Raw genomic sequence first — 18,025 nt, forward strand, 5'->3', positions numbered from 1 at the left:
TTATTACGTCACACGGTAAGTGACGTGTCAGTCGGACAGTGACAGTAGCCAATATAGTTCCAACTAAAATCTGTTTCTTATACAGCGGCGAAGCAACATATACGCAAAGCTACAATTGTTATTAATTGCCTTTCGCGGCAATCCATCTGTCCGCTAGGGTAACTGCCCTTTGTCAAAAGGAAGCAACCCTAACCCTAGTCTATGAGACGTCACGGTAACGGTCAGACGTTGTTGACAGTCAGTCTGTCCTGTCATAACGTTAAGAAGTGTAGTCAGATGTACACATAGCGACAAAACGGGTCAAGGTAACAATTCAAACATATTTCGGCCGAATCCAACTATTTTAATTTGTGGAGAAGGTTTCAAGCCGCAGAGGTCTACAAGCGCAGATATGGCTACTCATCCCGCTTGGCTAGGCCTCGTGCCCTCGCAAAATTGTTTCTCCAAAGTTGCCAAAACTTATAAAATGCCTTAGCTACGTCACAGTAAGACACTGATTTTCAGTATATTAGACTGTTCTTTTGATAATGATAGCAATTATCCCTGTAGTTTATCCAGATTCCCGGTGGTTAATTCTGACTCGATCGCCGAATGACGATGGCGACGCCATGTTTGTTTATTAACAGTGAAAGTAGTCCCTACTTGACCTTTAATATTTGCATCTCTATCCGCACATGACCCCAACGGATATCGTTTTTATCCGTTGGCGTTATCCTGTCGAGAAACCTACCAATTATATGATAAAAGTGTTATATCTGAACTGAAGAAATAATGACGTATGCTTGTCTTTAGTGTTAACATCCAAATACATTTATTTATATATATCTGCAAGATATTGTTTTTCTGAAGACATCACGAAACAGGTCTTACTATGAACCACCTTTGCACCAGCTCTTGATAACAGCCTCATGTTTGGGTGTTTCAGTAATTTAAATTGCTGCTCTTGAAATTGTTAAATAAAATTTGATACTATGAGCAAAAAAAAGGTTAAATGAGAGGATGACTCTATAACAGTAACAGGCGTTTTTGTATATCTGATATATATTTTCCTGACTTAAATGTAAATATACTAACACAATCGTGCGCAATAGAATGTATAATTCTAGTCCACTTCCATCTGACTATGTAGCATACAATAAGCTTTCGGATCCCATTTGGATCGGGTTGGGTGGCAGGCTAGATATCTACAGAATAGACACCAGTCTGTCTCAAAGTCCCTATCATTCTGCCTTTCGCTCAGCAAAAGCTCTACATGAAGCAAGTCTATATTTTCCTCAGGTTCATCTTTCATCATTTTTATATCAAAATTATATATTCTTAGAGACTAAGCATTAGTCTAAATGGACATCAGAACTTTGGAATTTGACATTAATATGTTTAAAATAACAGAACATTGTCGACTTCATTATAATATTAAGCAGAGCACTGCTTAGGTGTCATGTGCAAATGAGAAAGTAGACGAACCTTAACATTATCGGCAATAGCAACAAGCAATATCGGTAAAATATATATGCATAAATTGTCTGGCAATTTACACCAAGGTCACCTTCTACAAAAAGAAATTTGGAAAGCCGTCAAATTATTTTGATTGATAGTTTGCGTATTTGACGAATATATTACTTGCGAAAGTACCAATCTTTCCCCTATACTCAGCCGTTCCTGAGCCTTGTGCTTTCCTAATTATTTTGACTAAACTTATACCGTTATCATTGTGTTAGTTAATGAGAAATGCGTGCCGATCAAGTACGAGCCAGAAATTTAAGCGACATTGCACGATTTCGACCTTATCATGACAATCTGTTTTTGAATCACTGTTATACCAACGTGTGAAAGTCTGAGATTTCTGATATAGAAAAGTTATATTTTTACAGCAGTGACTGAAACGTGATATGTTCACTGCAATGAAAATAACACTTTGCCGGAACTCCCGTTAAAGCAGTTATTCACCCTTGTACATGTCCCATCCAGCGGAAACCAGATTTTAGAACGCTTACATGTCTTTGTTAACACTGCAAATAGTTTACAAACAGAAAACAATTACGGTCCTTCTCATGCGTTTTTCGAATTTAACAGCGATGCTTCAAATGCATTGCTAAGCGATCGCAAGTCCCGGTTTTGATGTGTTAATGTGCTTGTAAGTTATATTAAATACCACAAATAAAAATGGAGAACATGTATTAATTCAGGTGTGAAATAAGACCTCAGCAGTACGCAAATTAAAAAAATAATTATTTTTTAAATCATTTTTTGGACAAATCAAAATATTAACACTCTGTTGTGTTTGCAAATATGAAACAGATCAGGCTAGGCGGTCTCACTGGTCTCCTTTTTTCTTATTCAGGTGGGTAAGTCAGTGGAAGGAAATGAACTATTTTGATGTTCTTGAACGATATCAGATCATCGATATAATATTATCTGAGGTTAAGATCAACTTCTTGGTCAAATTAGTTTGTTTTGACGGCAAGTCCGAGTAGAAATTCCTATTGATATGAGTAAAGAAACAGATCCGCAAGAAAGGGATTACAATTGGTGCTCAAGGGGGTGCCTTCGTCTTACCTAAAGATATAAGATATAATAATAGGACATATTATATATCAACAACACCTGCTATAAGATATAAAACAAATCTCACTTTAATACATGCTTTTTATACTGAGGAGATCTTACAGAGAAGACAGCGTCGAAGCGGCTGAAAGATTTGGACTCCCTTAGGAATAAAAGCGACAAAACCCTTTCATGAGTCTATTCTACGATCTGACTATAGATTGAGCATCAGATATTGATGATACCGTGTGTTCGTGAAAAGGTGAGCGTATCCCGCCTCACTTGTTTCAACAACATTTGGCGTTTTTGTAGGGTAGACACCTTCGCCAGTAGATCCTCTTGCAGCTGCATGTAATTAACAAAAAAACAACATTGTTTGCTTCATTAACAGTTTCTAATCCATTTTAGATATTTTGATTGGTTGTCACTATCTTGATGTAAAGTTTCTCTTCAAGTTTGCCGTGAATACCTTTTGATTATCAAATGTTGACCTGTTGCATCCAATCCACCGTTGCTATTATATATATATGTGTGTGTCTTTCTTATAGATAACAGTCAGGGATGTGTAACCAATGCGACGTCGTATTTTCAGCACTTTTTTCAATTCACATTCCAGAAAGGAAATTCATGATCTTCATACAGCTTGCTGTAACTTATCCACGAAGAACGGGATTCGGTAGAGAAGGATCCGCCATTGCTCGGTGATGGGTTGGTACAGGTTCTGGAGATCGTTTCAACTGCTGACACACCACAGGTGACGGTACAGGCAGGGATCGACCACTGTCAAAATTGAGACACACCACCAGCCACTGAAACAGACAGCATATGTATCACACATAACATATGCCCATCGGTATTATCTATGAGATGAATGTCAAGTGGACCCTTATCAACACGACATTATTGATGTTAGTAGGTGCGAGATTTACCTGGACCGTCAACAAGTCCACAGTTAACGTCATTAGTTTGGGCGAGTTGGAGGCCTATTGTTGAGCTGTCTCTGCCCCCATTGCTGGGTGGTGGGTTATCACACAGACTGGCTCTGGTTATAAACTTGGTACCAGTAGATCCAAAGATCTCAAAACAGCCTGGGTTAGAAAACTGGCTCCATTGTAACACACCTCCATTGACAGTAACTAAAAACACAATGTCATCGTTCATGTAACTGTTCAACTTGATGCGATGCAAAGGCTGTTGCGTCGGTACACTGCACAGTCTAGTCCCGCTACGCACCGAATATCAGCACACAAACGAAATGAACTGATGATTATATTTATCCCTTCTAGCAGTTGACATTTATTCACACATAGCCCAAGCATACATTGTATGTTTACTGATTATGCTATTTTCCTTTACTCTGTTAAGAATTACAAACGTACTTGGCAAACCGATGAGACCACAGTTTACTTCAGTGGTCTCAATACATTGTCTGCCAACATTGCTTTGGGAAGGACGATCACATTGTGTTGTTCTGGTGATCGTCTTTGTTGCAGTGACCACCACAGGTGACAAGGCAGGTAACCGATGCCGTGTTCCACGTTGGCCATGAATCAACTCCACCATTCACGATAGCTACAACACACCAAACCTGTTTTGTAAATGTGCCATTTGAAAACTGGTAGTGTTCTACTTTGATGATAAAGTTAACAGAGATTCTAATCGGTACGTTCTACTGAGATGCTAGAGCCAACAGAGACTGTAATCGGGGTGTTCTACTAAGATGGTAGTGTCAACAGAGACTGTAATCGGTGTTTTCTACTAAGATGCTAGAGCCAACATAGACTATAATCGGTGTGTTCTACGAAGATGGTAGAGTCAACAGAGACTGTATTCGAAGTGTTCTACATAGATGGTAAAGTCAACAGAGACTATAATCGGAGTGTTCTACATAGATGGTAGAGTCAACAGAGACTGTAATCGAAGTGTTCTACGTAGATGGTAGAGTCAACAGGTTCTTAATCTGTTTGTTTTACTCAGATGATAGAGTTAACAGAGACTATAATTGGTGTGTACTTCTGAGATGGTAGAGTCAACAGAGAGTGTAATTGGGGTCTTCTGCCAAGATAGTACAGTTAACAGAGAATAATTGGCGTGTTCTACTAAGATAGCAATCCAAATTATTAAAAAGAACTTTCAAAGCATCTGTCACATTATTACTACCAATGCAGGTGCTTAATTTCTTGTGTGCATTTTGATCAAAGCCCATTCATTTGGTAACATTTAGTAGTATGCACTTGTTGCTTCCTTACGTGGACATGCGTTTGTCAATATACAAGACTCGGTTCGTGTTTCCAGCAGCGTCTAGTTACAAAATGTTCCTCCATTCACAGGTGTAGGGCTGGTACAAGTACGGCGGCTCTCTGTAATTTTCTGTGATGTTGTTCCACAAGTCTAAGGGCACGTCACAGATCCCGAGTTCCAAGTTGTCCACTGCGTCACGCCACAATTTACTGCAAGCAAAGAGCATTGTGTAATCGTTACTGGTAAAGTTTCTAACATAAATAGAACTGAAAGCCAAGCTGCATCAATCACACAATTCTTGTTCAGTATCCACAAAGCAACAAAAGCAACCACCCCTTCAATGTTTTGTTCCATTATAAGATGGCACAGATTCATTGTATGGTAATCATTGTTCGACTTAACATTTACAGTTGCCATAGCTAGATGTGTCAATGGTATGACAAATATAAAAGCTTGGACAACAGAGAGTTTCCTTGTTATTTGCTGACGTTATGACGCATGTAAGTTGACCTACCTGGACATATAATCAAGCCACTGAGGAGACACCTGCCAGCCAGCCTTGAACCAGCCAGCCAGGCACTGTGACCACGGAACCTATCTACAGTGTACATGTACCTAGTGCTTGGGACTTTGATCCTTGTCGATGGCGACTATCCAGCTGCCTTCCATTTGCCCTTTGTTATTTCTATTCTTTTGCCCATTGTCCATTGCCAATTAGTAATCAGTGATAATTTAGTCCTGGTTTCCAGTTGTCCAAAACTATCTGCGCTAATTACTGTATTGCTAATTATTCAACGCCAAAAATTTGTTGGCAACCTCTTATTACTTTTGTTCTTTCATATACATATATATGCTCTTTGGCTCATAGCATTCATTCACCTGATGTAGGAGTAAGCATATACTCCGAAACATTGTGTTCCTCATAATAAAGAAGTTGACATCCATAAAATTCTCTTCCTTATATGTTCCACGTCTAAATGTCTTTCAAAGCCTTCACTGTAAACTGTCCATGCAGTTAGCACTACCATTCAGCGGCTCAGGGCTGTCACATGTCTCAGATCTGGTGACAGTTTTTGTGGCTCTGGTGCCACATGTTACCCTCCATGCTGTCAACTCGCTGTATCAACCATTGACCGGTGCAGACCTCGCTAGAAAGGACATGTTGTCGTCTTAGAAAAAAACCCAACATTTTGAGAGCTGGGAGATCAGCTAAATAGTAAAAAATTTGGCCCGATTCCTTAAATGGGTATGATGTATGCAGTCTTTGCTTGATCACCTCGCTGTGACTTGTACTGTTATATTGCTAGAAGTGGCCTAAAATATACACACAAATAACACTTGGATACTGTGATGAATGTCAGAAAGAATAATTACGATAATGCCTCATCATAACTTTAATATGCACGTGTCGCTTCCAAATGGTTCCTATTCTTTTCTTTCATTGTTAATATTACAGTGGTATGCACGTGTATAAATGTAATGCGTAGGTGTTAATAGACAATAACATAACGTTAAATAGCTGATACCTCTTAGTTGTAACAGTAAGCACAAACGAAACCTTTCCTGTATTGTAGGTGAATCGCTATGTTCCCTGGTCAGATGCATGGTGATAGTAAGGATGTGCGTACGACAGTTTTTGGTTTTGGAGTAGCTTAGTTTTCCTAAATTACGTGTCCAGGTTCATTGGTTACAATTTCCATTTAACAAATTCACCGTGAGGGTTGCAGTACCGCCAATAGTCCTGGTTTGACGAGTCGTGTCAATGCGCCGATTTCAGCTGAAATAGGAAAACACAATTTATTGGTAACAATCGTCTTGCTGTAATGGACAAATATAATGACGGAAAAGGGGTTAAAATCTTCATTTGAAAAATGGAACGTATGTTCAGAATTTTAAATAACTTTATTTGTTGGTGAAAGTGTTGTTTGCAGAAACCTTGTTATTGAATTAAAACTTTAATCTGTGCATTTATCACATTTGTATCTGTTTTGTTTGTTGTTGAATAAACATAGGCGACAAAATCCTTTCCATATCCACGACAAATCTCTGCCCAAAGCAGAGTCGGTTTTACGATTCCGACTATATAATGTGCATGTGTTTATGAAACACTATCAGACAGTGATGATACTATCTGTTCGCGAAAAGGTCAGCGTATCTTGCCCCATCGGTAGCACCCATCACTAACACATGCAAAGGCAAGTAAACTTTTCATCTGAAAAAACTAACAAATGAGTGTGATTTGTATGCATGATGTATACATGCACTTACTGCCATTGAATCTGTTAGTGTTATCCTAGTGCAGCTTGAAAAGTAATAAGCCAACATTAACAAATGGGTTCATTTTGTCTATCGAGGGAGACTTAAAAGACATATTTGATCTGCTTGCATCTGCTGTCTTGACCTTTACCTTTACTGCCTGGACATGTTTTATTAGTCAGGCACTCGAAACATTTTATGGTAGACATATGGAGGACATTTCCCGGCTTCATGGATCAGGGACAATAATGTTGGATGCATTCCCTATTCTAACTTGTACCATATGTTAGCTTTAGTTTAGTTTTCTTTAGGTGAACACTTGACTTGCCTTCACATGTGTTTGTGGCGGGTGCCACGGCACGATTTGATTGTTGTTCATGAAGGCATGCTTTTGATACAGGCCGAATCGTGCAATAGACTATGCTTTTATGACACATTTCGTATGCCTATGGAAATGATTTTGTCGCTTCTATTTACCCATAAATCCATATGTTACTTGAATTTGAAGATACTTGGGGCGATGAGGTAGCCTAGCTCAACACGCAGAAGGCCCGGTCTTGATTTCCCATGTGTGGGAAGCCCCGTTGTGGTTCCCCTGTCGTATATTGCTGGAATATTGATGGAAATAGCATAACAACATTCTCTCTCATTCACTCCAAGATGAATGACTACAAGAGGGCTACTACATACGAATAGCTAGTGTTGCTTAAACTAGTCGACTCCATCTTGTGTTTGAATGTTTTATCCGTTTCTTTCCCTCTGAAGGACATTCACATTACATTTAGTGTACTGAACTCAGGGGGAAACGTTACAGTTAAGGGAAGACTATATCTGGGACCGGAATTAATCATGCCACTCTCATGGTCAAAACATTAACACAATACTTACGTTCTAAAAACACGAGCATCTGAGATAACATTCACCGTATTCAGATGGCTACCCTCCATCATTTCTGTTTGGACTGACATCTCTACAGTTGCATCTTCATCTTTTCGCAAGGCGTGTCTGTTGTGCCTTCTACTGGAGATGTAGCTACAGCTTACGATTGTGTCATACATTCATGCACAGCATAATTGAAACAATAGCACAGTACAGATTGTATACGTTGGTAACTTGAAAAAATCGTGCAACATACAGTTAACATCACGTTTCACATTGCGAACGTCCATCTCTCACTCTGTCATGCACACCGTCACCGTCACCGTCAACAGTCGGGGCGTAGATCTTACTATGGTTTATAGGTAAGGAGGTACACATGAATAGTTTTACATAAACGTTATACATCTAACAAATACAAACTCAAGCGTTTGTTTTTCAATTAAATTGTTTGTCATGCCATAAAGGTCAATGAATTGTGGGTAGTTCCTTTATAATATCAGGAAGTTAGTGTGACATCACCCTGAACACGTTTGACATAATCAAGGCCGGTTACAGACTACTGAGGCCATGATGATGTTGTAAAGTCACACACTGATAACAAAACATCTATGAAACGTTTCTCTGACACGTTTACATGTGACATATTTTATCATAATGGAGACGATATGGCATACGAATATTGAACATTTCAGTAACATACATTTTGTTTTGCGTCATGGCTGACAAATGGGCAGGATAATACTAATACAGGGGCATATAAATACTGCTTTTAATGTTGTTTAGGTAAAACAAAACTTCCTGCAACTATTGGGGACAAACTCGGAACTACCCGTACCTTATAGCCAAGTTCAGTTCATTTCAGGGGATTGGACTTTCCTTTGGTTCTGCCTGACTACACTCCTACCATACTTACTTTTACAGTCAGTTAGACTGCACTTGCGAGTTGTGGTCTGGACAAGATCCCCAGAACAACCTTGACCTCCTGTGGTGGGAGTTGGTCTGGTGCAGATCCTTGTTCTGCTGACAGTCAACACACACGGTTCACCCGCCCACTCAGTCCATGGTGTTACTCCGTCCTCACCTGAATATAAGTGTTACATTTCTTAGACCAATATAATAGTTCATGTTGTTTCAGTTGTAAGCATATGCATTTCAGCATCAATGTGGTTTGGTGCAGCTCTAGGCTCGAGCAACAATTGCAACACAGGTAGCAGTCACTCCACATAAGAAAATGGGACGCTTCATTGTGTCCATTGTGATAATCCTCAACAAACTATATTGTGGTTAGTTCTACGTACCTGGACATCCAACTAAACCACAGGAAACTTGTGCTGATTGAGACAGGCTTTCCACACAAAATTGTCCTCCGTTTGATGGTGGTGGATTAGTACACGTTCTTGCTCTTCTGATGACTTGAATAGCTTCTCCGCATGTGACAGCACAGGCTGTATCGCTCCAGGCTCCCCACTGAGATACTCCGCCGTTTACAACAACTAATAAAAACATATACAACGTGTTGTGAGGGTACTCAAGTATTTACTGATATTCAGCCAGTTATTACGTAAAAAACATAGACACTCAAACTGAAAGCATAATGACCAGCTTTATCTCAAGAGTAAAAAATATGTGATTCTCCTATTTATAAAGTAAGCCAAAAAACATAACAACGATCAACACCTTTTAAATCCTTGTTCAGTTGTAAGCCATGAAACTGCACACTACCTTATCTGTATTATCTATCTTCAGAGAGGAAACATTTATTTAATTATTTACCTGCACATGCTGGCGTATTACATGATACCGTGGACGTCTGTACAAGGCCCTCTGAGCAGGATGCGCCACCATTAGAGGGAGGAGGGTTGTTACACCGTCTAATACGTTCAATAGTCTTAGTCGCAGTCAAACCACATGTAAGTAGGCACTGCACACTGTTGGTATTCCAGGACTCCCACTCGGAGACTCCGCCATCGACTGGAAGTAACGTAGATGATAGGGTTTGAAAAATACATCGGTAAATTATACATGAATAAACTACTCAACCCTTCAAAATTGATTGTTAACTTGAATCAGTTTGATGCAATAATATTATCATGAACAATACGAAATCATAACTTCCATTACTAGTGTCCTTCAATACACCAATAGGCGAGCTCGTCGTTTTTACCAAACTTTAGTATATGATTTGCACCTATTTTAGATTATATCCCACATTAAACTGACACTGTCATACACCTGAGGTATTGTTCAAAGCCTTAAACCCAACCCACTCACTCACGGGAACAACAGCAGGATATGGAGCCGCAGCATTTGTATTCCTCTTATATTTACATTCTAATAATAATAATAATAATAATAATAATAATAATAATAATAATAATGGTAATGATAATAATAATACTAATGATGATGATGATGATGATGATGATGATGATGATGATGATGATAACGATGATAACAATAATAAATTGGCTATTCTCAAAACTGTATAAAGGGCAACGGTTATCCAAAGCATCAGTCTCCCGCATTTCACATACACTTTCAATTCATTGATATATGCTATAACTCTGTTAAGAAGTTGATTTCAAGTATCACCAATTTACCTGGGCACCCGATAAGGCCACAGTTTACTTGAGTGGTCTCAGATAAATTCTCCAGACATTGTCTGCCACCATTGCTTGGAGGAGGATTATTGCATTGTCTTGTTCTGGTGATCGTCTTCACTGCAGAGACCCCGCAAGTGACTGGGCAGGCCACCGATGCTGTGTTCCATGATGCCCATTGTCCAACTACACCATTCACTGCAGCTACAACACACCAAAACAGCTTTAAATAAATGTGTCTTGTGCAAAATACTGTCTTAATGAACAATATTCAGTTTATAACTATTCTTTTAAAATGTATGTTCAAAACACAAAATAGGACCATATTACCATACAATTTAACGAAATAAATTTATGGTTATATGTTTAATTATGCAATTTATTATATTTCTCAATTTATACATGCCTGCAAGTTTTTATAGCTTTCAACAATATGGAGTGCCTCCTTACTTGCGCAGTTTTGGAGTCCACAGGTGACGGTTTTGCTCTCAAGGAGGCTTTCCGGACAAGGCAGGCCACCAAAGACGGGGATGGGGTTGTTACACTGACGGAATCTGTTGACTATTTTAGTGGCGGTAAAGCCACACGTAAACGGGCAAGGCGCTGTGGCACTGTTCCATTCGCCCCACTGGGAAAGTCCTCCGTTAACTGGAAAAGAAACAGTTAAACATAATAAAGTTGCACAATATACATGGGCACGTAGCCATTCGGTGGTTACAAGGCTTTCAATGGGGGTAGAATTAAATCATTTAAAAAACATTGCAAGTGTGCAACACTATTCAAATGAACATAGTATGTATTTAAACATGATGAGTTTATAGGAGGAGGATTTACCTGGACAACCAGTCAAAGCACAGTTGACCACCGCACTCTCCACCAAGTTCTCGACACAGTTAGCACCTCCAGGTGAAGGAGGTGGGTTGGTGCAGGTCCTGAACCTCTGGATCACTTTGGTGGCAGAGGTGCCACAGGTCACACTACAGGTTGGGTTGGTCCAAACGCCCCACTCAGACACACCGCCATTGACAACAGCTGAAAAATGTCAATAATAGATTGATAAAATGAGTTCAAACAGTAAAAGAAAACGTGAGAGATTACCTGACGTTTGTATAATGCTTGTTTTCGTGTGAAAACCATACGAGCATGGGTGCCACTATTGCAGATATGATAATGATAATAATATAGATGTATGATAATTCCCTTACACTTTATACTCCCCAGGGAGGTGTGAATGATTGTTGAGTGCATACTTATCAATTGAGTGGGGTGCACTTTGAGCAACCGAACAGTGGATGGAAAACAGTGCATAGCAAATGCATATATTATTAGACAATGATATGAAGACACCAGAGCTATCGGTTGGTTGGTTGGTATGTTGTTTAACGCCGCACTCAGCAATATTCCAGCTATATGACGGCGGTCTGTAAATAATCGAGTCTGGACCAGACAATCCAGTGATTAATGTCATGAGCATCGATCCACGCAATTGGGATTGATGACATGCATCAACCAAGTCAGCGAGCCTGACCACCCGATCCCGTTAGTCGCCTTTTACGACAAGCATAGTCGCCTCTTACGGAAAGCATGGGTTGCTGAAGACCTATTCTACCCCGGAATCTTCACGGGTCCCAGAGCTATCGGCCCAGACTGGAATCAGTGTATTCTACCTAGATAGCTATCAGAGTCAACAGATACTTTAACCAAAGTCTTCTACCATGATAGTTATCAGAGTCAACAGCGACTGTAACTGAGGTATTCTACTTACATAGTTATCAGGGTCAACAGAGACTGTAACCGAGGTCTTCTACCTAGATAGTTATCAGAGTCAACAAAGACTTTAACCGAGGTATTTTACGAAGATAGTTATCAGAGCCAACAGAGACTGTAACTGATGTCTTCTACCTTGATAGTTATCAGAGTCAACAGAGACTGTAACTCGGGTCTTCTACCTATATAGTTATCAGAGTCAACTGAGACTGTAACCGGGGTATTCTACCTAGACAATTATCACAGTCGACAGAGACTGTAACCGAGGTCTTCTACATAGATAGTTATCAGAGTCAACAGAGACTGTAACCAGGGTATTCTACCTAGATAGTTATCAGAGTCAACAGTGACTATAACTGTGGTATTCTACCAAGAAAGTTATCACAGTCGACAGAGACTGTAACCAAGGTCTTCTACCTAGACAATTATCACAGTCGACAGAGACTGTAACCGGGGTCTTCTACCTAGATAGTTATCAGAGCTAACAGAGACTATAACCATGGTATTCTACCAAGAAAGTTATCACAGTCGACAGAGACTGTAACCGAGGTCTTCTACCTAGATAGTTATCAGAGTCAACGGAGACTGTAACTGGGGTCTTCTACCTAGATAGTTATCAGAGTCAACAGAGACTGTAACCGTGGTATTCTACTTACATAGTTATCACAGTCAACAGGGACTGTAACCGAGGTCTTCTACCTAGATAGTTATCAGAGTCAACAGAGACTGTAACTTAGGTCTTCTACCTAGATAGTTATCAGAGTCAACAGAGACTGTAACCGTGGTATTCTACTTACATAGTTATCACAGTCAACAGAGACTCTAACCGTGGTATTCTACCAAGATAGTTATCAGGGTCAACAGAGACTGTAACCGGGGTATTCTACCTAGATAATTATCAGAGTCAACAGAGACTGTAACCGTGGTATTCTACCAAGATAGTCATCAGGGTCAACAGAGACTGTAACCGGGGTATTCTACCTAGACAATTATCAGAGTCAACAGTGACTGTAACTGAGGTATTCTATCTAGTTAGTTATCAGAGTCAACAGAGACTGTAACCGAGGTATTCTAACAAGATACGAACTAGCACGAGCATGAACTAATATATCTTTGGTGACAGCTATCAAAGTGGCACTACCATTCCAGGTACTTAATTGCATTTATGTATTTATAATCGTAGGCAATTCCTTTAGTAACACTGGTTCGTATACATTGGTTGCTTCCTTACGTGGACAGGCGTTTGTTAATCCGCAAGAGGCACTCGTGAAGAGCAACCTCCTCGTGGTGAGTGCTGGGTAGCGCTAATAGCTCTTCCCCCGTGTGGAACTGGGGTAGAATATTTCCACAGCACCCCATTGCTGGTCGTAAGAGGCGACCAAAGTGGGCAGCCCGTTTGCCGTGGGTTGCGTCCCTGTGTCGGCGGAGGACGGGAGTCTGGTGGTTGAGGGCACTGGTTCCAGGAATAGCGTTCCTTTGCCCAATACACCACTTCGACCCTTACTTCGCCTAGACGGGTGGTAGGATGGGCCCGGTCCTATCAATCGGCTGGTCATGCCGAGCCCTGTGCATTATATTTCATTTGCACATCTATAAAAAGTCTGTTGTGAGATTTCGTTCATGCTATTGTCTTTACAATTACAATTCTGACAAATATGACAAATAGACCAATGTCATATAACACTCATACATCTGTAGACTTTTGGAAATGTCTAGTTCGAATTCAAAATCAACAATTTATAAAATATTTCTGTATTTGCCTAGAGTCTCAATGCCCAGAAGGCGGTGGCTCATGGGCCAATCTGGTGGGACATTTTCTTGATGTTTCTACTTGAGTATACCTTCTTGGTATCCTTGGTGTCGCCTGTCGGAGACCCACAGGTGTATGACATCGTCCTTGTTGATACTCCATGGGGGGTGGGGAGCCAAGAAGGTGAAACACAATTACTACCACTATGGAACCCCCTATGAAAAAACGATCACATGAATCCCATGATGGTTTCGATAATGAGACTGCAAGTCCGAGGACACCAAATGTAACATTTGAAAACAGGCCCAGATTCCTGGTAATCTCTGCTTTGGATGGCACTCCTCTTAAGCTCAACCCGTTTGCTGTTGAAAAGGCTATACAAGGTATAGCAGGGGATGTTGAAGATGCCAAAAGACTACGCAGTGGATGCCTGCTGATAAAATGTAGGCGGCACAAACAAGCTGTTAGTCTTCTTTCAATTAAGAACCTTGCAAATGTTCCTGTTGTGGTGTCCCCACACAGGTCCCTGAACAGTAGCAAAGGTATAGTGAGGGACAGAGGCCGTTTCCTTGCTGATATGACCGAGGATGAAATTTTAGCAGAACTACAAAAACAAAATGTCACATCTGTAAAACGTTTTTCGACCAAACGGAATGGTCAGGTGATTCAGACCAATACATACCTCTTCACGTTCGGCCTTCCAAAAATCCCAAACTCTATCAGAGCAGGATATTGTAACATCACTGTTGACATGTACATCCCTAACCCATTACGATGCTACAAATGTCAGCAGTATGGTCATGGCTCGAGAACGTGTGACAAACAACCTGTTTGTCATAGATGTGGTGACAACTGTGTGGACGGTGTAGATTGTGTCAAGGATCCCCTTTGTGTAAACTGTGGCGGAAACCATTATTCCTCATCTAAAGACTGTCCTACATTCAAACGTGAGTCGAAAATTGTTAAAATAAAACACGAAAGAAACCTCTCATTTCAAGATGCGAAGAAGATTATTCTAGATGAAGAACAGTCTTCTCGCAGTTCATACTCTGCAGCCGTTTCCAAACCGATTTCACAATCTGTTCCCTGTATTCAACAAGTTGTTTCATGCGTAGCCGTTGGCTGTCAAACGGACTACACCTGGACAAAAACAGATTCTCCTACAGTGATATCTCTATCTGTGGATTCCACAACTGTTTTAGAAACCGCCAGTTCACAAACTTCTCATGACCAATCATCATCTCAGTCGTCTCACATACAACAATCTGAAACAAATGTAAAACAAGTGGTCAAAAACAAAAGCAAACCCAAACCTGAATCATCAAAGAAATATCTCAGTGGCAGGGTGTCAAAAGGATCAGACAATAAGATCCAACTTTTCAACAAGTTTGGATCCCTCGAAGACATGGATGTGTCTGACAGTAGCCATCAGAGGACACATAGCTTGTCACCCTTAAAGAAAGGGCGGGGTAGATCCCCAATTAAACTTCCAAATAGATAAATGTCTTCCAACATTGTACAATGGAACTGTAGAGGACTCAGAAACAATTTTAACGATTTACAGCTTTTAACTCAGGATTACAATCCATCAGCATTATGTTTACAAGAAACATACCTAAAATCTACAGACAAATTTGATTTCAGAAATTATGATTCCTACCATTGCTTCTCTCCTCCTGGTGAGAAGGCTACTGGAGGATCTTCTATTTTGGTGCGTCGAAACACCATTCATAGCGCTGTTCCACTGAATACCCCTCTTCAGGCAGTTGCAGTACGTGTTACGCTGCATATTGTGTTCACTTTGTGTTCACTTTATATTCCACCATCATCTTCTCTACGTCAATCAGAATTACAGGCCCTCTATGACCAACTCCCTCAACCCTGCATTCTCATGGGAGATTTCAATGGCCATAACCCCCTTTGGGGAAGTAATAACACCAACACAAAAGGTAAGATCCTCGAGGATTTCTTTTCAAATAATGATTTATGTATTTTTAATGATGGCTCTAATACATATTTACATCCTGCGACTGGCTCCTACTCCTCTCTGGATTTATCTGTTGCAGATGCTACTCTGTTTAATGAATTTGAATGGTCAGTCCACAATGACCTTTGTGGAAGTGACCATTTTCCGACTGTAATTTCAACAATAAATCCAACTGATGCTCCAACATCATCAAGGTGGAATTTTACAAAGGCCGATTGGGCACTCGTGAAGAGCAACCTCCTCGTGGTGAGTGCTGGGTAACGCTAATAGCTCTTGCCCCGTGTGGAACCGGGGCAGAATATTTCCACAGCACCCCATTGCTGGTCGTAAAAGGCGACCAAAGTGGGCAGCCCGTTTGCCGTGGGTTGCGTCCCTGTGTCGGCGGAGGACGGGAGTCTGGTAGTTGAGGGCACTGGTTCCTGGAACTGTGTTCCTTTGCCCAACACACTACTTTGACCCTTACTTCGCCTAGACGGGTGGTAAGATGGGCCCGGTCTTATCAATCGGCTGGTCATGCCAGGCCCTGTGCGTATTATTGTATATGCACACCTGTGTCGTGTTATCATGTATATTTTGGTCTTGGCCAAACATACTTTGTATGAATTACCAATTTTGGATGGACTAAATTGCCTAGAGTCTTACGCCAGAAGGCGGTGGCTCATGGGCCAATCTGGTAATGTTGACCGCTGAATTCTGTATGTCTCTAAATTATTGTTATTTGCAGAACCAGCTTGGCAATCAATTTAGTAGACAAATATAGCTGTTCATGTCATATTTGCTGGAGTATAACACCCCTGTAGCCCTGGTGTTTGCATTTTGGATATCCAATGCAATAAGACACCGTCCTTGTTGACACTCGGTGGTGGGTGGGGAGCAGGGGTGCAGAACGACTTCCTTTCATTATGTCAAAAAAACACTCTGGTTCGAAAAGGAAACATCTAGATGCTAGCTCATCTGATGACGAAACTGATCTGCAATTAGATTCCTGGGCTCGGTTCATTGTAATCGAGGCTTCTGATCATCAGCCTTTGAAATTGAACCCATTTGCTATTTCTAAGGCCATCAATGGTTGTTGTGGTACGGTTGACAATGTTACCCGCCTCCGTAATGGCTCCATACTTGTGGAATGTGCCAGGAAACAGCAATCTCTAAACCTTTTGTCCATCAGCCAGTTTGCAAATGTAGAGGTTGCTGTTTCAGCACATAGAACATTGAACTCGTGTCGAGGCATCGTGAGAGACAGAGCCCGATGTTTAGCGGACATGAGTGAAGATGAGATTGTGACCGAACTAACCAAACAAGGTGTTACAGCTGTCAAGCGTTTCACCAGAAAACAAGATAATAACATCATCAAGACAAACACCTATCTTTTTACTTTTTCCCTTTCAACTATTCCTAAATCTATCAAAGCTGGGTACTTTAATATCGGAGTGGAAGTTTATGTTCCAAACCCACTCCGATGTTATAAATGTCAACATTTTGGACATGGTGCCAAGACCTGTACTCTCAGAACTGTCTGTGTGCGCTGCAGTGGCTCTCATGAGAGCACTGAGTGCACTGATGCCATTAAGTGTGCAAATTGCGATGGGGACCACTTGGCCTCATCCAAACATTGTCCACACTTTCTCCTTCAATCTCAAATTCTAAAAATTAAACACACCAACAATATCTCTTTTTATGATGCTAAGAAGCTAGTTCAGTCACAATCTCCGAATAACTCAACAAAATCATACTCAGCAGCAGCAACTGTCACTCCTGTTGTCAAGGCTACCACAGTATCTGTAGGATGCCAAACAACCATCTCTTGGGTTGGTACTCAGCAGATGCTACAGGACAATACTGCTCAAACATCTTCAAGTGCACCAACACGAGCAACATCAGCTTCACAGACGGAGCTAGTGGAATCCAGAAGAACAGAACCAAAATCATCTACAATTATTGAAGACTTACCTTTAACTAAAACTGAAAAAAAGAAACTGAAAAAAACGGCCAGGGCCCTCC

The 18,025-nt window shown here is 40.7% G+C and overlaps 1 protein-coding gene across 1 annotated transcript; it reads right to left on the bottom strand.

Moving 5' to 3' along the window:
- Positions 1-2,903: 2,903 nt before the first annotated feature.
- On the bottom strand, positions 2,904-15,765 carry LOC139466966 (coadhesin-like). The gene is made up of 14 exons (XM_071248681.1): positions 15,698-15,765; positions 15,086-15,177; positions 13,519-13,581; positions 11,355-11,552; positions 10,971-11,168; positions 10,521-10,724; positions 9,694-9,891; positions 9,219-9,413; positions 7,519-9,001; positions 5,665-6,562; positions 4,794-4,994; positions 3,924-4,116; positions 3,474-3,680; positions 2,904-3,353 (listed from the first exon to the last, which is right to left on the bottom strand). The coding sequence occupies exons 1-9, from the start codon at positions 15,763-15,765 to the stop codon at positions 8,769-8,771; spliced, it is 1,449 nt and encodes a 482-aa protein (XP_071104782.1). The 3' UTR covers positions 2,904-3,353; positions 3,474-3,680; positions 3,924-4,116; positions 4,794-4,994; positions 5,665-6,562; positions 7,519-8,768.
- Between the last annotated feature and the right edge of the window lie 2,260 nt (positions 15,766-18,025).

The sequence above is a fragment of the Haliotis cracherodii genome, unplaced genomic scaffold (assembly GCF_022045235.1).
Source record: "Haliotis cracherodii isolate W230 unplaced genomic scaffold, xgHalCrac1.p SCAF_19, whole genome shotgun sequence".
In the NCBI taxonomy this organism is placed as follows: Eukaryota; Metazoa; Mollusca; class Gastropoda; order Lepetellida; family Haliotidae; genus Haliotis; species Haliotis cracherodii.